Source organism: Heptranchias perlo, chromosome 44 (assembly GCF_035084215.1).
Source record: "Heptranchias perlo isolate sHepPer1 chromosome 44, sHepPer1.hap1, whole genome shotgun sequence".
Classification (NCBI taxonomy): domain Eukaryota; kingdom Metazoa; phylum Chordata; class Chondrichthyes; order Hexanchiformes; family Hexanchidae; genus Heptranchias; species Heptranchias perlo.
Window position 1 is genome coordinate 285,338 of NC_090368.1, and position 21,348 is coordinate 306,685.

The 21,348-nt window shown below is 48.6% G+C and overlaps 1 protein-coding gene across 2 annotated transcripts in view; it reads left to right on the forward strand.

Annotated features, from left to right (window-relative positions):
* Nucleotides 1-21,348, forward strand: part of thbs3a (thrombospondin 3a) — a 57,905-nt gene that overhangs the window by 11 nt on the left and 36,546 nt on the right. For both annotated transcript variants that reach the window (XM_067975810.1, XM_067975811.1), the window contains exons 1-6: nucleotides 1-128; nucleotides 2,853-3,109; nucleotides 15,926-16,028; nucleotides 16,346-16,369; nucleotides 19,248-19,330; nucleotides 20,274-20,325. The exon at nucleotides 1-128 is cut by the window's left edge and continues 11 nt beyond it. In XM_067975810.1, the coding sequence (XP_067831911.1) occupies nucleotides 86-128; nucleotides 2,853-3,109; nucleotides 15,926-16,028; nucleotides 16,346-16,369; nucleotides 19,248-19,330; nucleotides 20,274-20,325 (562 nt within the window). In that variant the 5' untranslated portion in view covers nucleotides 1-85. The remainder of the gene's footprint in view (nucleotides 129-2,852; nucleotides 3,110-15,925; nucleotides 16,029-16,345; nucleotides 16,370-19,247; nucleotides 19,331-20,273; nucleotides 20,326-21,348) is intronic.

A 21,348-nucleotide genomic window follows, 5' to 3' on the forward strand; every position in this document is an offset into this window, starting at 1 on the left:
GAATGAGCTGTTCGTGGTGTCTGTATTCAGGCTGCCTCCCAGACAGGGTGGAGTTCTGCTGGGTTTCTATGCCAAGAAAGACAACATGCGATATCTGGAGGTCGCAGTGATGGGAAAGATCAACAGAGGTAGGAGGCAGGCTGAGCGTGACAGACCCGTGAGAGCGGTTACCAGCGCAATCGTGTGTTAGCAGTTACCAGTGTGTTAGCGGTTACCAGCGCAATCGTGTGTTAGCGGTTACCAGTGTGTTAGCGGTTACCAGCGCAATCGTGTGTTAGCGGTTACCAGTGTGTTAGCGGTTACCAGCGCAATCGTGTGTTAGCGGTTACCAGTGTGTTAGCGGTTACCAGCGCAATCGTGTGTTAGCGGTTACCAGTGTGTTAGCGGTTACCAGCGCAATCGTGTGTTAGCGGTTACCAGTGTGTTAGCGGTTACCAGCGCAATCGTGTGTTAGCGGTTACCAGCGCAATCGTGTGTTAGCAGTTACCAGCGCAATCGTGTGTTAGCGGTTACCAGTGTGTTAGCGGTTACCAGCGCAATCGTGTGTTAGCGGTTACCAGTGTGTTAGCAGTTACCAGTGTGTTAGCGGTTACCAGCGCAATCGTGTGTTAGCAGTTACCAGCGCAATCGTGTGTTAGCGGTTACCAGTGTGTTAGCGGTTACCAGCGCAATCGTGTGTTAGCGGTTACCAGTGTGTTAGCAGTTACCAGTGTGTTAGCGGTTACCAGGGCAATAGTGTGTTAGTAGTTACCAGTGTGTTAGCGGTTACCAGCGCAATCGTGTGTTAGCGGTTACCAGTGTGTTAGCAGTTACCAGTGTGTTAGCGGTTACCAGCGCAATCGTGTGTTAGCAGTTACCAGTGTGTTAGCGGTTACCAGCGCAATCGTGTGTTAGCAGTTACCAGTGTGTTAGCGGCTACCAGCGCAATCGTGTGTTGGCAGTTACCAGTGTGTTAGCAGTTACCAGTGTGTTAGCGGTTACCAGTGCAATAGCGTGTTAGTAGTTACCAGTGTGTTAGCGGTTACCAGCGCAATAGTGTGTTAATAGTTACCAGTGTGTTAGCGGTTACCAGCGCAATCGTGTGTTAGCGGTTACCAGTGTAATAGCGGTTACCAGCGCACTAGCGTGTTAGCGGTTACCTTCGCAATAGCGTGTTAGCGGTTACCAGCGTGTTAACGGTTACCAGCGTGTTAGTGGTTACCAGCTCAATAGTGTGTTAGCGGTTACCAGCGTGTTAGCAGTTACCAGCGCAGTAGAGTGTTAGCGGTTACCAGCTCAATAGTGTGTTAGCAGTTACCAGTGTGTTAGCGGTTACCAGCATAATAGTGTGTTAGCAGTTACCAGCTCAATAGTGTGTTAGCAGTTACCAGCGTGTTAGCGGTTACCAGCGCAATAGCGTGTTAGCGGTTACCAGCGTGTTAGCGGTTACCAGCTCAATAGTGTGTTAGCGGTTACCAGCATGTTAGCAGTTACCAGCGCAGTAGAGTGTTAGCGGTTACCAGTGTGTTAGCGGTTACCAGCTCAATAGTGTGTTAGCGGTTACCAGCGTGTTAGCAGTTACCAGCGTGTTAGCGGTTACCAGCGCAATCGTGTGTTGGCAGTTACCAGTGTGTTAGCAGTTACCAGTGTGTTAGCGGTTACCAGCGCAAGCATGTGTTGGCAGTTACCAGTGTGTTAGCGGTTACCAGCACAATAGAGTGTTAGCGGTTACCAGCGTGTTAGCGGTTACCAGCTCAATAGAGTGTTAGCGGTTACCAGCGTGTTAGCGGTTACCAGCATAATAGTGTGTTAGCATTTACCAGCTCAATAGTGTGTTAGCGGTTACCAGCTCAATAGTGTGTTAGCAGTTACCAGCGTGATAGCGGTTACCAGCGAGTTAGCTGTTACCAGCGCAATAGTGTGTTAGCAGTTACCAGCGCGTTAGCGGTTACCAGCGCAATAGTGTGTTAGTAGTTACCAGCGCAGTAGTGTGTTAGCGGTTACCAGCGTGTTAGCAGTTACCAGCGCAGTAGTGTGTTAGTGGTTACCAGCGTGTTAGCAGTTACCAGCGCAGTAGTGTGTTAGCGGTTACCAGCGCGTTAGCAGTTACCAGCGCAGTAGAGTGTTAGCGGTTACCAGCGTGTTAGCAGTTACCAGCGCAGTAGTGTGTTAGCGGTTACCAGCGTGTTAGCAGTTACCAGCGCAGTAGTGTGTTAGCGGTTACCAGCGTGTTAGCAGTTACCAGCGCAGTAGTGTGTTAGTGGTTACCAGCGCAGTAGTGTGTTAGCGGTTACCAGCGCGTTAGCAGTTACCAGCGCAGTAGAGTGTTAGCGGTTACCAGCGTGTTAGCAGTTACCAGCGCAGTAGTGTGTTAGCGGTTACCAGCGTGTTAGCAGTTACCAGCGCAGTAGTGTGTTAGCGGTTACCAGCGTGTTAGCCGTTACCAGCGCAGTAGCGTGTTAGCAGTTACCAGCGTGTTAGCAGTTACCAGCGCAGTAGTGTGTTAGCGGTTACCAGCGCATTAGCGGTTACCAGCGCAGTAGTGTGTTAGCAGTTACCAGCGCAGTAGTGTGTTAGCGGTTACCAGCGCGTTAGCAGTTACCAGCGCAGTAGAGTGTTAGCGGTTACCAGCGTGTTAGCGGCAAGTTGTGGACCAGTGAAGTGGGAGTGGTAGTTGGTAGTGCCAGGGGTCGCCCAGAGAGCTCACCCATTGGTGACTATCTGAGTGTCGGCCTTCAGTTAAGGGCCAGCTAGCATCACTCTCCCCCGATCTCACTCACTTCTCCTGAGTAACATTAATAGAGAGACACTGAGAGGAGGGAATGGAAAGAGAGAGCACCAGCCCTGAGCTGCTAATTGTCACTTTTACACAGTGCTTGTCCGCTACCCACGAGAGGACGGGAAAACTCAGTCCGTCAACCTACAGAATGCAAACCTGTCTGATGGGAAACCTCACTCCGTCATCCTGAGGATCAGTGGGCTCCGGCGTGACCTGCTCACTGTGGAGCTGTACATCGATTGCAGACAAGTGGACTCCAGTGTGGGGCTTCCAGCCTTGGCCAACATCCCCCCGGAGGCGGCCGAGATGGTTGATATACGGACAGGTCACCGAACGTACGCACGGATGCAGGTGAGCACACAGCACGGGGCAGATGAAAGGTTCCCAGGATATTGTTGGGCTCCAGAAGGATCAGTTAGTGTCTTGTGCTTAACTCTCGCACTGATCTGTCAGGAGGAAGGATGACGGTTCCCTTCCCCGTGAGCAAACAGTCACCTTCAGATCGGTCTGGCACGCTCTGAGCAGCTGATGGGGCGGTAATTGGCCCATGAGTGTGCCTTCACCTGCCCAATATTTGGGTAACCTGTATAAACCCTGAGATGCTCAGAATGGTACTTTGCCTTACTGGTTATATTGCACAGTCTGACATGATCTTCCTAAACTCCACTAAACCATGAGTTGGTATAAAGATTCATTAAACAGTAAATGGATAAGTGCACAGTCGCGATGACACACAGCAAATTGACATCAGTTACTCCTTGGAAGATAGAAAGAAACAGTCGTGTCCCCTGCAAAGTGAACTGGACTTGGTTTAAGGTTCCTGAGCAAATCTTATTTGACAATTCACTGCTCACCTTCCATGGAGCCCTCTGGCTGCCCCATAACCTCTGACAGGTTCAGAAGGTCGACTGAATTAGAACAAGACAGGCTGAGATATACTTTCAAAATTTGAGTCAGACAAAGGAAATTTACATTTGTATCTCATAAAGCCACAAGAGCCCAATCAACATGTATTCCATGCCTCTCCTGCCCTCGACTTGTGCTGCAGACATAATAACCGATCCTGGCACATAATTGACAGGGCAGGAGTACCATTGGTCCCACTGGTGCAGCCCTGACGATGGCTGATTCCCTGGGGGTTGGACTATCAAACCCCAGACTCCCATGAGAGTTCTCAGTCCTGTCATTCAATCTCAGGAACCCCAATATCGATCGCACTCAATCTCAGGAACCCCAATATTGATCACACTCAATCTCAGGAACCCCAATATCGATCACACTCAATCTCAGGAACCCCAATATCGATCGCACTCAATCTCAGGAACCCCAATATCGATCACACTCAATCTCAGGAACCCCGATATCGATCACACTCAATCTCAGGAACCCCAATATCGATCGCACTCAATCTCAGGAACCCCAATATCGATCGCACTCAATCTCAGGAACCCCAATATCGATCGCACTCAATCTCAGGAACCCCAATATCGATCGCACTCAATCTCAGGAACCCCAATATCGATCGCACTCAATCTCAGGAACCCCAATATCGATCGCACTCAATCTCAGGAACCCCAATATCGATCGCACTCAATCTCAGGAACCCCAATATCGATCGCACTCAATCTCAGGAACCCCAATATCGATCGCACTCAATCTCAGGAACCCCAATATCGATCGCACTCAATCTCAGGAACCCCAATATCGATCGCACTCAATCTCAGGAACCCCAATATCGATCGCACTCAATCTCAGGAACCCCAATATCGATCGCACTCAATCTCAGGAACCCCAATATCGATCGCACTCAATCTCAGGAACCCCAATATCGATCGCACTCAATCTCAGGAACCCCGATATCGATCGCACTCAATCTCAGGAACCCCAATATGGATCGCACTCAATCTCAGGAACCCCAATATCGATCACACTCAATCTCAGGAACCCCAATATCGATCGCACTCAATCTCAGGAACCCCAATATCGATCGCACTCAATCTCAGGAACCCCAATATCGATCGCACTCAATCTCACGAACCCCAATATCGACCGCACTCAATCTCAGGAACCCCAATATCGATCGCACTCAATCTCAGGAACCCCAATATCGATCGCACTCAATCTCAGGAACCCCAATATCGATCGCACTCAATCTCAGGAACCCCAATATCGATCGCACTCAATCTCAGGAACCCCAATATCGAACGCACTCAATCTCAGGAACCCCAATATCGATCGCACTCAATCTCAGGAACCCCGATATCGATCGCACTCAATCTCAGGAACCCCAATATCGATCACACTCAATCTCAGGAACCCCAATATCGATCACACTCAATCTCAGGAATCCCAATATCGATCGCACTCAATTTCAGGAACCCCAATATCGATCACACTCAATCTCAGGAACCCCAATATCGATCGCACTCAATTTCAGGAACCCCAATATTGATCACACTCAATCTCAGGAACCCCAATATCGATCGCACTCAATTTCAGGAACCCCAATATCGATCACACGCAATCTCAGGAATCCCAATATCGATCACACTCAATTTCAGGAACCCCGATATTGATCACACTCAATCTCAGGAACCCCGATATCGATCACACTCAATTTCAGGAACCCCAATATCGATCACACTCAATTTCAGGAACCCCAATATTGATCGCACTCAATCTCAGGAACCCCGATATCGATCACACTCAATCTCAGGAACCCCAATATCGATCGCACTCAATTTCAGGAACCCCAATATCGATCACACTCAATTTCAGGAACCCCAATATCGATCACACTCAATTTCAGGAACCCCAATATTGATCACACTCAATCTCAGGAACCCCAATATTGATCGCACTCAATCTCAGGGACCCCAATATCGATCACACTCAATTTCAGGAACCCCAATATCGATCGCACTCAATTTCAGGAACCCCAATATCGATCGCACTCAATCTCAGGAACCCCGATATCGATCACACTCAATTTCAGGAACCCCAATATCGATCACACTCAATCTCAGGAACCCCAATATCGATCGCACTCAATTTCAGGAACCCCAATATCGATCACACTCAATCTCAGGAACCCCAATATCGATCGCACTCAATTTCAGGAACCCCAATATCGATCGCACTCAATCTCAGCAACCCCAATATTGATCGCACTCAATCTCAGGGACCCCAATATCGATCACACTCAATTTCAGGAACCCCAATATCGATCGCACTCAATTTCAGGAACCCCAATATCAATCACACTCAATTTCAGGAACCCCAATATCGATCACACTCAATTTCAGGAACCCCAATATTGATCACACTCAATTTCAGGAACCCCAATATTGATCGCACTCAATCTCAGGAACCCCAATATCGATCGCACTCAATCTCAGGAATCCCAATATCGATCGCACTCAATCTCAGGAACCCCAATATCGACCGCACTCAATTTCAGGAACCCCAATATCGATCACACTCAATCTCAGGAACCCCAATATCAATCACACTCAATCTCAGGAACCCCAATATCAATCACACTCAATCTCAGGAACCCCGATATCGATCGCACTCAATCTCAGGAACCCCGATATCGATCGCACTCAATCTCAGGAACCCCAATATCGATCGCACTCAATCTCAGGAACCCCAATATCGATCGCACTCAATCTCAGGAACCCCGATATCGATCGCACTCAATCTCAGGAACCCCGATATCGATCGCACTCAATCTCAGGAACCCCAATATCGATCGCACTCAATCTCAGGAACCCCAATATCGATCACACTCAATCTCAGGAACCCCAATATCGATCGCACTCAATCTCAGGAACCCCGATATTGATCGCACTCAATCTCATGGACCCCAATATCGATCACACTCAATTTCAGGAACCCCAATATCGATCGCACTCAATCTCAGGAACCCCAATATCGATCACACTCAATTTCAGGAACCCCAATATTGATCTCACTCAATCTCAGGAACCCCAATATTGATCGCACTCAATCTCAGGAACCCCGATATTGATCGCACTCAATCTCAGGAACCCCGATATCGATCGCACTCAATCTCAGGAACCCCGATATCGATCGCACTCAATCTCAGGAACCCCGATATCGATCACACTCAATTTCAGGAACCCCAATATCGATCACACTCAATTTCAGGAACCCCAATATCGATCACACTCAATTTCAGGAACCCCAATATTGATCACACTCAATCTCAGGAACCCCAATATCGACCGCACTCAATCTCAGGAACCCCAATATCGATCACACTCAATCTCAGGAACCCCGATATCGATCACACTCAATCTCAGGAACCCCAATATTGATCGCACTCAATCTCAGGGACCCCAATATCGATCACACTCAATTTCAGGAACCCCAATATCGATCGCACTCAATTTCAGGAACCCCAATATCGATCACACTCAATTTCAGGAACCCCAATATCGATCGCACTCAATTTCAGGAACCCCAATATCGATCACACTCAATCTCAGGGACCCCAATATCGATCACACTCAATTTCAGGAACCCCAATATCGATCGCACTCAATCTCAGGAACCCCAATATTGATCACACTCAATCTCAGGGACCCCAATATCGATCACACTCAATTTCAGGAACCCCAATATCGATCGCACTCAATTTCAGGAACCCCAATATCGATCACACTCAATTTCAGGAACCCCAATATTGATCACACTCAATCTCAGGAACCCCAATATCGATCGCACTCAATTTCAGGAACCCCAATATCGATCACACTCAATTTCAGGAACCCCAATATCGATCGCACTCAATTTCAGGAACCCCAATATCGATCACACTCAATTTCAGGAACCCCAATATTGATCACACTCAATTTCAGGAACCCCAATATCGAACGCACTCAATCTCAGGAACCCCAATATCGATCGCACTCAATCTCTGGAACCCCGATATCGATCACACTCAATCTCAGGAACCCCAATATCGATCGCACTCAATCTCAGGAACCCCAATATTGATCGCACTCAATCTCAGGAACCCCAATATTGATTGCACTCAATCTCAGGAACCCCAATATTGATCGCACTCAATCTCAGGAACCCCGATATCGATCACACTCAATCTCAGGAACCCCAATATTGATCGCACTCAATCTCAGGAACCCCGATATCGATCACACTCAATCTCAGGAACCCCAATATCGATCGCACTCAATCTCAGGAACCCCAATATCGATCGCACTCAATCTCAGGAACCCCAATATCGATCGCACTCAATCTCAGGAACCCCAATATCGATCGCACTCAATCTCAGGAACCCCGATATCGATCGCACTCAATCTCAGGAACCCCAATATTGATCGCACTCAATCTCAGGAACCCCAATATCGATCACACTCAATCTCAGGAACCCCAATATCGATCGCACTCAATCTCAGGAACCCCAATATCGATCGCACTCAATCTCAGGAACCCCAATATCGATCGCACTCAATCTCACGAACCCCAATATCGACCGCACTCAATCTCAGGAACCCCAATATCGATCGCACTCAATCTCAGGAACCCCAATATCGATCGCACTCAATCTCAGGAACCCCAATATCGATCGCACTCAATCTCAGGAACCCCAATATCGATCGCACTCAATCTCAGGAACCCCAATATCGAACGCACTCAATCTCAGGAACCCCAATATTGATCGCACTCAATCTCAGGAACCCCGATATCGATCGCACTCAATCTCAGGAACCCCAATATCGATCACACTCAATCTCAGGAACCCCAATATCGATCACACTCAATCTCAGGAACCCCAATATCGATCGCACTCAATTTCAGGAACCCCAATATCGACCGCACTCAATCTCAGGAACCCCAATATCGATCGCACTCAATTTCAGGAACCCCAATATTGATCACACTCAATCTCAGGAACCCCAATATCGATCGCACTCAATTTCAGGAACCCCAATATCGATCACACGCAATCTCAGGAATCCCAATATCGATCACACTCAATTTCAGGAACCCCGATATTGATCACACTCAATCTCAGGAACCCCGATATCGATCACACTCAATTTCAGGAACCCCAATATCGATCACACTCAATTTCAGGAACCCCAATATTGATCGCACTCAATCTCAGGAACCCCGATATCGATCACACTCAATCTCAGGAACCCCAATATCGATCGCACTCAATTTCAGGAACCCCAATATCGATCACACTCAATTTCAGGAACCCCAATATCGATCACACTCAATTTCAGGAACCCCAATATTGATCACACTCAATCTCAGGAACCCCAATATTGATCGCACTCAATCTCAGGGACCCCAATATCGATCACACTCAATTTCAGGAACCCCAATATCGATCGCACTCAATTTCAGGAACCCCAATATCGATCGCACTCAATCTCAGGAACCCCGATATCGATCACACTCAATTTCAGGAACCCCAATATCGATCACACTCAATCTCAGGAACCCCAATATCGATCGCACTCAATTTCAGGAACCCCAATATCGATCACACTCAATCTCAGGAACCCCAATATCGATCGCACTCAATTTCAGGAACCCCAATATCGATCGCACTCAATCTCAGGAACCCCAATATTGATCGCACTCAATCTCAGGGACCCCAATATCGATCACACTCAATTTCAGGAACCCCAATATCGATCGCACTCAATTTCAGGAACCCCAATATCAATCACACTCAATTTCAGGAACCCCAATATCGATCACACTCAATTTCAGGAACCCCAATATTGATCACACTCAATTTCAGGAACCCCAATATTGATCGCACTCAATCTCAGGAACCCCAATATCGATCGCACTCAATCTCAGGAATCCCAATATCGATCGCACTCAATCTCAGGAACCCCAATATCGACCGCACTCAATTTCAGGAACCCCAATATCGATCACACTCAATCTCAGGAACCCCAATATCAATCACACTCAATCTCAGGAACCCCAATATCAATCACACTCAATCTCAGGAACCCCGATATCGATCGCACTCAATCTCAGGAACCCCGATATCGATCGCACTCAATCTCAGGAACCCCGATATCGATCGCACTCAATCTCAGGAACCCCAATATCGATCGCACTCAATCTCAGGAACCCCGATATCGATCGCACTCAATCTCAGGAACCCCGATATCGATCGCACTCAATCTCAGGAACCCCGATATCGATCGCACTCAATCTCAGGAACCCCAATATCGATCACACTCAATCTCAGGAACCCCAATATCGATCGCACTCAATCTCAGGAACCCCGATATTGATCGCACTCAATCTCATGGACCCCAATATCGATCACACTCAATTTCAGGAACCCCAATATCGATCGCACTCAATCTCAGGAACCCCAATATCGATCACACTCAATTTCAGGAACCCCAATATTGATCACACTCAATCTCAGGAACCCCAATATTGATCGCACTCAATCTCAGGAACCCCGATATTGATCGCACTCAATCTCAGGAACCCCGATATCGATCGCACTCAATCTCAGGAACCCCGATATCGATCGCACTCAATCTCAGGAACCCCGATATCGATCACACTCAATTTCAGGAACCCCAATATCGATCACACTCAATTTCAGGAACCCCAATATCGATCACACTCAATTTCAGGAACCCCAATATTGATCACACTCAATCTCAGGAACCCCAATATCGACCGCACTCAATCTCAGGAACCCCAATATCGATCACACTCAATCTCAGGAACCCCGATATCGATCACACTCAATCTCAGGAACCCCAATATTGATCGCACTCAATCTCAGGGACCCCAATATCGATCACACTCAATTTCAGGAACCCCAATATCGATCGCACTCAATTTCAGGAACCCCAATATCGATCACACTCAATTTCAGGAACCCCAATATCGATCGCACTCAATTTCAGGAACCCCAATATCGATCACACTCAATCTCAGGGACCCCAATATCGATCACACTCAATTTCAGGAACCCCAATATCGATCGCACTCAATCTCAGGAACCCCAATATTGATCACACTCAATCTCAGGGACCCCAATATCGATCACACTCAATTTCAGGAACCCCAATATCGATCGCACTCAATTTCAGGAACCCCAATATCGATCACACTCAATTTCAGGAACCCCAATATTGATCACACTCAATCTCAGGAACCCCAATATCGATCGCACTCAATTTCAGGAACCCCAATATCGATCACACTCAATTTCAGGAACCCCAATATCGATCGCACTCAATTTCAGGAACCCCAATATCGATCACACTCAATTTCAGGAACCCCAATATTGATCACACTCAATTTCAGGAACCCCAATATCGAACGCACTCAATCTCAGGAACCCCAATATCGATCGCACTCAATCTCAGGAACCCCGATATCGATCACACTCAATCTCAGGAACCCCAATATCGATCGCACTCAATCTCAGGAACCCCAATATTGATCGCACTCAATCTCAGGAACCCCAATATTGATCGCACTCAATCTCAGGAACCCCAATATTGATCGCACTCAATCTCAGGAACCCCGATATCGATCACACTCAATCTCAGGAACCCCAATATTGATCGCACTCAATCTCAGGAACCCCGATATCGATCACACTCAATCTCAGGAACCCCAATATCGATCGCACTCAATCTCAGGAACCCCAATATTGATCGCACTCAATCTCAGGAACCCCAATATTGATCGCACTCAATCTCAGGAACCCCGATATTGATCGCACTCAATCTCAGGAACCCCGATATCGATCACACTCAATCTCAGGAACCCCAATATCGATTGCACTCAATCTCAGGAACCCCAATATCGATCGCACTCAATCTCAGGAACCCCAATATCGATCACACTCAATCTCAGGAACCCCAATATCAATCACACTCAATCTCAGGAACCCCAATATCAATCACACTCAATCTCAGGAACCCCGATATCGATCGCACTCAATCTCAGGAACCCCGATATCGATCGCACTCAATCTCAGGAACCCCAATATCGATCGCACTCAATCTCAGGAACCCCAATATCGATCGCACTCAATCTCAGGAACCCCGATATCGATCGCACTCAATCTCAGGAACCCCGATATCGATCGCACTCAATCTCAGGAACCCCAATATCGATCGCACTCAATCTCAGGAACCCCAATATCGATTGCACTCAATCTCAGGAACCCCGATATTGATCGCACTCAATCTCAGGAACCCCAATATCGATCACACTCAATCTCAGGAACCCCAATATCGATCACACTCAATCTCAGGAACCCCAATATTGATCGCACTCAATCTCATGGACCCCAATATCGATCACACTCAATTTCAGGAACCCCAATATCGATCGCACTCAATCTCAGGAACCCCAATATCGATCACACTCAATTTCAGGAACCCCAATATTGATCACACTCAATCTCAGGAACCCCAATATTGATCGCACTCAATCTCAGGAACCCCGATATTGATCGCACTCAATCTCAGGAACCCCGATATCGATCGCACTCAATCTCAGGAACCCCGATATCGATCGCACTCAATCTCAGGAACCCCGATATCGATCACACTCAATTTCAGGAACCCCAATATCGATCACACTCAATTTCAGGAACCCCAATATCGATCACACTCAATTTCAGGAACCCCAATATTGATCACACTCAATCTCAGGAACCCCAATATCGACCGCACTCAATCTCAGGAACCCCAATATCGATCACACTCAATCTCAGGAACCCCGATATCGATCACACTCAATCTCAGGAACCCCAATATTGATCGCACTCAATCTCAGGGACCCCAATATCGATCACACTCAATTTCAGGAACCCCAATATCGATCGCACTCAATTTCAGGAACCCCAATATCGATCACACTCAATTTCAGGAACCCCAATATCGATCGCACTCAATTTCAGGAACCCCAATATCGATCACACTCAATCTCAGGGACCCCAATATCGATCACACTCAATTTCAGGAACCCCAATATCGATCGCACTCAATCTCAGGAACCCCAATATTGATCACACTCAATCTCAGGGACCCCAATATCGATCACACTCAATTTCAGGAACCCCAATATCGATCGCACTCAATTTCAGGAACCCCAATATCGATCACACTCAATTTCAGGAACCCCAATATTGATCACACTCAATCTCAGGAACCCCAATATCGATCGCACTCAATTTCAGGAACCCCAATATCGATCACACTCAATTTCAGGAACCCCAATATCGATCGCACTCAATTTCAGGAACCCCAATATCGATCACACTCAATTTCAGGAACCCCAATATTGATCACACTCAATTTCAGGAACCCCAATATCGAACGCACTCAATCTCAGGAACCCCAATATCGATCGCACTCAATCTCAGGAACCCCGATATCGATCACACTCAATCTCAGGAACCCCAATATCGATCGCACTCAATCTCAGGAACCCCAATATTGATCGCACTCAATCTCAGGAACCCCAATATTGATCGCACTCAATCTCAGGAACCCCAATATTGATCGCACTCAATCTCAGGAACCCCGATATCGATCACACTCAATCTCAGGAACCCCAATATTGATCGCACTCAATCTCAGGAACCCCGATATCGATCACACTCAATCTCAGGAACCCCGATATCGATCGCACTCAATCTCAGGAACCCCAATATTGATCGCACTCAATCTCAGGAACCCCAATATTGATCGCACTCAATCTCAGGAACCCCGATATTGATCGCACTCAATCTCAGGAACCCCGATATCGATCACACTCAATCTCAGGAACCCCAATATCGATCGCACTCAATCTCAGGAACCCCAATATCGATCGCACTCAATCTCAGGAACCCCAATATTGATCGCACTCAATCTCAGGAACCCCAATATCGATCACACTCAATTTCAGGAACCCCAATATCGATCACACTCAATTTCAGGAACCCCAATATCGATCGCACTCAATTTCAGGAACCCCAATATCGATCACACTCAATTTCAGGAACCCCAATATCGATCACACTCAATTTCAGGAACCCCAATATCGATCACACTCAATTTCAGGAACCCCAATATTGATCGCACTCAATCTCAGGAACCCCAATATTGATCGCACTCAATCTCAGGAACCCCAATATCGATCGCACTCAATTTCAGGAACCCCAATATCGATCGCACTCAATTTCAGGAACCCCAATATCGATCACACTCAATCTCAGGAACCCCAATATCGATCACACTCAATCTCACGAACCCCAATATTGATCGCTCTCAATCTCACGAACCCCAATATTGATCGCACTCAATCTCAGGAACCCCAATATTGATCGCACTCAATCTCACGAACCCCAATATTGATCGCACTCAATCTCACGAACCCCAATATTGATCGCACTCAATCTCAGGAACCCCAATATTGATCGCACTCAATCTCAGGAACCCCAATATTGATCGCACTCAATCTCACGAACCCCAATATTGATCGCACTCAATCTCACGAACCCCAATATTGATCGCACTCAATCTCACGAACCCCAATATTGATCATACTCAATCTCAGGAACCCCAATATTGATCGCACTCAATCTCAGGAACCCCAATATTGATCGCACTCAATCTCAGGAACCCCGATATCGATCACACTCAATCTCAGGAACCCCAATATCGATCGCACTCAATCTCAGGAACCCCAATATTGATCGCACTCAATCTCAGGAACCCCAATATTGATCGCACTCAATCTCAGGAACCCCAATATTGATCGCACTCAATCTCAGGAACCCCGATATCGATCACACTCAATCTCAGGAACCCCAATATTGATCGCACTCAATCTCAGGAACCCCGATATCGATCACACTCAATCTCAGGAACCCCGATATCGATCGCACTCAATCTCAGGAACCCCAATATTGATCGCACTCAATCTCAGGAACCCCAATATTGATCGCACTCAATCTCAGGAACCCCGATATTGATCGCACTCAATCTCAGGAACCCCGATATCGATCACACTCAATCTCAGGAACCCCAATATCGATCGCACTCAATCTCAGGAACCCCAATATCGATCGCACTCAATCTCAGGAACCCCAATATTGATCGCACTCAATCTCAGGAACCCCAATATCGATCACACTCAATTTCAGGAACCCCAATATCGATCACACTCAATTTCAGGAACCCCAATATCGATCGCACTCAATTTCAGGAACCCCAATATCGATCACACTCAATTTCAGGAACCCCAATATCGATCACACTCAATTTCAGGAACCCCAATATCGATCACACTCAATTTCAGGAACCCCAATATTGATCGCACTCAATCTCAGGAACCCCAATATTGATCGCACTCAATCTCAGGAACCCCAATATCGATCGCACTCAATTTCAGGAACCCCAATATCGATCGCACTCAATTTCAGGAACCCCAATATCGATCACACTCAATCTCAGGAACCCCAATATCGATCACACTCAATCTCACGAACCCCAATATTGATCGCTCTCAATCTCACGAACCCCAATATTGATCGCACTCAATCTCAGGAACCCCAATATTGATCGCACTCAATCTCACGAACCCCAATATTGATCGCACTCAATCTCACGAACCCCAATATTGATCGCACTCAATCTCAGGAACCCCAATATTGATCGCACTCAATCTCAGGAACCCCAATATTGATCGCACTCAATCTCACGAACCCCAATATTGATCGCACTCAATCTCACGAACCCCAATATTGATCGCACTCAATCTCACGAACCCCAATATTGATCATACTCAATCTCAGGAACCCCAATATCGATCACACTCAATCTCAGGAACCCCGATATTGATCATACTCAATCTCAGGAACCCCAATATCGATCACACTCAATCTCACGAACCCCGATATCGATCACACTCAATCTCACGAACCCCAATATCGATCGCACTCAATCTCAGGAACCCCTATATCCTTTTATCCATCACAATCGGCAGTTTGCACAATTCACCTGCAAGGTTTGAATAATTGCTTTGCTTTAAAGATTCCTTTTATTTATTAAATGAAAATAAATTTTTAAAAAATAAAAATATTGAAACCTTTTGTGTACCTGTGATCAGGGCTCATTGGAGGAGTTGAAGCTGATTCTCGGTGGGACAATGGCTCGGATTGGAGCGTTGCAGGAATGTCCATTTCAGGGTGACGATGCTCTAAGGAACACAGGTAAGATTTAAATAAACCTCAACAATTCCCCCCCGCCCCTGGCCTAAACCCCGCCCCTGGCCTAAACCCTGCCCCTCGCCCGCACCGAACAATGACCTCCCCCGCCCCCGAGAGCAGCCTGATGTGTACTCAACCTCTCTGACACTCAACCTCCCTCTCTCTCCAAGGGTGAAATGGGTGTTGCTAACTCAGGTTCTTGCCCAGATGGGAGTCTGGAAGGAACCCGTGTCCAGCTCTGATGCATCCCCCTCATTCCAGGCATTTAAATTGTGCAGCTGGATCTCTATTTAATTATTTCTTTCTCTGTCTTTTTGCAGTGAATGGTGCAAATTCAGTTCTGGGTAAGTATTGCAGCTTTTTTAATGTCTGCTTGATGTGTCACAGAATTGCATTTCTGTTGGCCCCTCGGATAGAATGGGGTACTGGGGATATTTTTACTGGGAGAAATATTAACTCTGCTCTTAAATTGCAGAATTTGTTTACGAATTCCAGTTGGTGCTTCCTGTAAATGTAACGGCCGGTCTGGTACTGAGCCCCACGAAATAGGAGATTCTAGGTTCCATCCCTGGTCTGTGTTAAATGAGCTAATGTCTGGCACGGGAGTTGGGGGACTCCAACTGACCTCAGCACTTCTGTACTAGGGAAGGGAAAAATCAGCCAGGGTTCCTGCTCCCGATCACTGTCCAGTGACCCTGGGTTAGAGAGAGGGGAAATCAGCCAGGGTTCCTGCTCCTGATCACTGTCCAGTGACCCTGGGTTAGAGAGAGGGGAAATCAGCCAGGGTTCCTGCTCCCGATCACTGTCCAGTGACCCCTGGGTTAGAGAGAGGGGAAATCAGCCAGGGTTCCTGCTCCTGATCGTTGTCCAGTGACCCCTGGGTTAGAGAGAGGGGAAATCAGCCAGGGTTCCTGCTCCTGATCACTGTCCAGTGACCCCTGGGTTAGAGAGAGGGGAAATCAGCCAGGGTTCCTGCTCCCGATCACTGTCCAGTGACCCCTGGGTTAGAGAGAGGGGAAATCAGCCAGGGTTCCTGCTCCTGATCACTGTCCAGTGACCCCTGGGTTAGAGAGAGGGGAAATCAGCCAGGGTTCCTGCTCCTGATCACTGTCCAGTGACCCCTGGGTTAGAGAGAGGGGAAAAATCAGCCTGGGTTCCTGCTCCTGATCACTGTCCAGTGACCCCTGGGTTAGAGAGAGGGGAAATCAGCCAGGGTTCCTGCTCCCGATCACTGTCCAGTGACCCCTGGGTTAGAGAGAGGGGAAATCAGCCAGGGTTCCTGCTCCTGATCGTTGTCCAGTGACCCCTGGGTTAGAGAGAGAGGAAATCAGCCAGGGTTCCTGCTCCCGATCACTGTCCAGTGACCCCTGGGTTAGAGAGAGGGGGAATCAGCCAGGGTTCCTGCTCCCGATCACTGTCCAGTGACCCCTGGGTTAGAGAGAGGGGAAATCAACCAGGGTTCCTGCTCCTGATCACTGTCCAGTGACCCCTGGGTTAGAGAGAGGGGGAAATCAGCCAGGGTTCCTGCTCCTGATCACTGTCCAGTGACCCCTGGGTTAGAGAGAGGGGAAATCAGCCAGGGTTCCTGCTCCCGATCACTGTCCAGTGACCCCTGGGTTAGAGAGAGGGGGAATCAGCCAGGGTTCCTGCTCCCGATCACTGTCCAGTGACCCCTGGGTTAGAGAGAGGGGGAAATCAGCCAGGGTTCCTGCTCCCGATCACTGTCCAGTGACTCCTGCTGGAGTTTGCATTGTGTGATCATTGGGTGAGAACAGAATCAGTCTGGGTTGTGATTTTCTGCTGGCTCTGCCTTAACTCCAGCAGTCTAGGGTGGGAAATTCTTCAGGAGCTGTCCCACTGCTTTCCGCTTCTTTCCCACCACTTTTGGAGGGTCAAAGGGTGAACCCTCCGGTGGCAGAAGTTATACCTGATGGAGAGGAAGCTGATCAATGATTGTTGGAGGCCAATCCTTCGAGCCCCAGGACATTGGGAAGGCCAATCATCTCAGTCCCAGACATTGGGGAGGCCAATCATCTCAGCCCCAGACATTGGGGAGGCCAATCATCTCAGTCCCAGGACATTGCTGCAGGAGTTCCTCAGGGCAGTGTCCTAGGCCCAACCATCTTCAGCTGCTTCATCAATGACCTTCCCTCCATCATAAGGTCAGAAATGGGGATGTTCGCTGATGATTGCACAGTGTTCAGTTCCATTCGCAACGCCTCAGATAATGAAGCAGTCCGAGCCCGCATGCAGCAAGACCTGGACAACATCCAGGCTTGGGCTCATAAGTGGCAAGTAACATTCGCACCAGACAAGTGCCAGGCAATGACTATCTCCAACAAGAGAGAGTCTAACCACCTCCCCTTGACATTCAACAGCATTACCATTGCCGAATCCCCCACCATCAACATCCTGGGGGTCACCATTGACCAGAAACTTAACTGGACCAGCCATATAAATACTGTGGCTACGAGAGCAGGTCAGAGGCTGGGTATTCTGCGACGAGTGACTCACCTCCTGACTCTCCAAAGCCTTTCCACCATCTACAAAGCACAAATCAGGAGTGTGATGGAATACTCTCCACTTGCCTGGATGAGTGCAGCTTCAACAACACTCAAGAAGTTTGACACCATCCAGGACGAAGCAGCCCGCTTGATTGGCACCCCATCCACCACCCTAAACATTCACTCCCTTCACCACCGGCGCACTGTGGCTGCAGTGTGTACCATCCACAGGATGCACTGCAGCAACTCGCCAAGGCTTCTTCGACAGCACCTCCCAAACCCGCGACCTCTACCATCTAGAAAGACAAGGGCAGCAGGCACATGGGAACAACACCACCTGCACGTTCCCCTCCAAGTCACACACCATCCCGACTTGGAAATATATCGCCGTTCCTTCATCGTCGCTGGGTCAAAATCCTGGAACTCCCTTCCTAACAGCACTGTGGGAGAACCTTCACCACACGGACTGCAGCGGTTCAAGCAGGCGGCTCACCACCACCTTCTCAAGGGCAATCAGGGATGGGCAAGAAATGCCAGCCTCACCAGCGACGCCCACATCCCATGAACAAATAAAAAACTCCAAAAGTCCCAGCCTCATAATCTAGGCTTCCACAGAAAAAATGCCCCTTGGGTGAGGTGTCCAGCTAGAGCCAGCACCTTCAGGAGAGGAGAGGGAGATAAAAGACTAATGTGAGTTCCTGTCTTATTTATCCTTCAGGTGACCAGACAATGGCGCTGATCAATCAATTGGCTCTTTTCAACCAGATCCTTCGGGAGCTGAGAGAAGATATCCGAGAACAGGTATCGTGGTCGGGGGTGGGGGGGTGGGTTCAGGAGTCAAGTGTCCTGGACAGGGAAGGTCAGGGGTCAGTGTCCTAGGCAGCAGTCAGTGTCCTGGGCAGTAAATCAGGGGGTCAGTGTCCTGAACAGGGAAGGATATCCTGGGCTGTCGATCAGGGGGTCAGTGTCCTGGGCTGTCGATCAGGGGGTCAGTGTCCTGGGCTGTCGATCAGGGGGTCAGTGTCCTGGGCTGTCGATCAGGGGGTCAGTGTCCTGGGCTGTCGATCAGGGGGTCAGTGTCCTGGGCTGTCGATCAGGGGGTCAGTGTCCTGGGCTGTCGATCAGGGGGTCAGTGTCCTGGGCTGTCGATCAGGGGGTCAGTGTCCTGGGCTGTCGATCAGGGGGTCAGTGTCCTGGGCTGTCGATCAGGGGGTCAGTGTCCTGGGCTGTCGATCAGGGGGTCAGTGTCCTGGGCTGTCGATCAGGGGGTCAGTGTCCTGGGCTGTCGATCAGGGGGTCAGTGTCCTGGGCTGTCGATCAGGGGGTCAGTGTCCTGGGCTGTCGATCAGGGGGTCAGTGTCCTGGGCTGTCGATCAGGGGGTCAGTGTCCTGGGCTGTCGATCAGGGGGTCAGTGTCCTGGGCTGTCGATCAGGGGGTCAGTGTCCTGGGCTGTCGATCAGGGGGTCAGTGTCCTGGGCAGTCGATCAGGGGGTCAGTGTCCTGGGCAGTCGATCAGGGGGTCAGTGTCCTGGGCAGTCGATCAGGGGGTCAGTGTCCTGGGCAGTCGATCAGGGGGTCAGTGTCCTGGGCAGTAGATCAGGGGGTCAGTGTCCTGGGCACTAGTTCAGGGGGTCAGTGTCCTGGGCACTAGTTCAGGGGGTCAGTGTCCTGGGCAGTAGATCAGAGTTCAGTGTCCTGGTCACCACTATTGCCTTCCACACTGTTTCCTGTTTTCATTGACAGGTGAAGGAAATGTCACTGATAAGGAACACCATCTTGGAATGTCAGGTCTGTGGTGAGTGTGGATTCTTTTACTCGGAATCTTCATGGTCTTTCACTGTCCAAACTTCGGCCCATGTGACATAGTTTTGGACAGAATCTTGGATCAAGAAATATATTCAGTGGAAAGAGGTGTGTCCTAAATGGAATCAGTGCAATGGGAGTGAATGGAAAGGAGCATTCTCCATTAGGATTCTATACCATGGGAATGGGCAGGAAGGATTTGTTTTATTACGGGATTCTGTATAATGCAAATAAATGGGAAGGGGTTTGATCCATTGGGATTCTGTACAATGGGAGTAAATGGGAAGGGGTTTGATTCATTGGGATTCTGTATATTGCAACTAAATTGGAAAGGGTGTGATCCATTGGGATTTTTAAAAATATTTGTTCATGGGATGTGGGCATCGCTGGTGAGGCCGGCATTTAGTGCCCATCCCTAATTGCTCTTGAGAAGGTGGTGGTGAGCCACCTTCTTGAAACGCTGCAGTCCGTGTGGTGAAGGTTCTCCCACAGTGCTGTTAGGTAGGGAGTTCCAGGAATTTGACCCAACGACGATGAAGGAACGGCGATATATTTCCAAGTCGGGGTGGTGTGTGACTTGGAGGGGAACATGCAGGTGGTGTTGTTCCCATGTACCTGCTGCTCTTGTCCTTCTAGGTGGTAGAGGTTGCGGGTTTGGGAGGTGCTGTCGAAGAATCCTTGGCGAGTTGCTGCAGTGCATCCTGTGGATGGTACACACTGCAGCCACGGTGCGCCGGTGGTGAAGGGAGTGAATGGTTAGGGTGGTGGATGGAGTGCCAATCAAGCGGGCTGCTTTGTCCTGGATGATGTCGAGCTTCTTGAGTGTTGTTGGAGCTGCACTCATCCAGGCAAGTGGAGAGTATTCCATCACACTCCTGACTTGTGCTTTGTAGATGGTGGAAAGGCTTTGGGGAGTCAGGAGGTGAGTCACTCGCCACAGAATACCCAGCCTCTGAGCTGCTCTTGTAGCCACAGTATTTATATGGCTGGTCCAGTTAAGTTTCTGGTCAGTGGT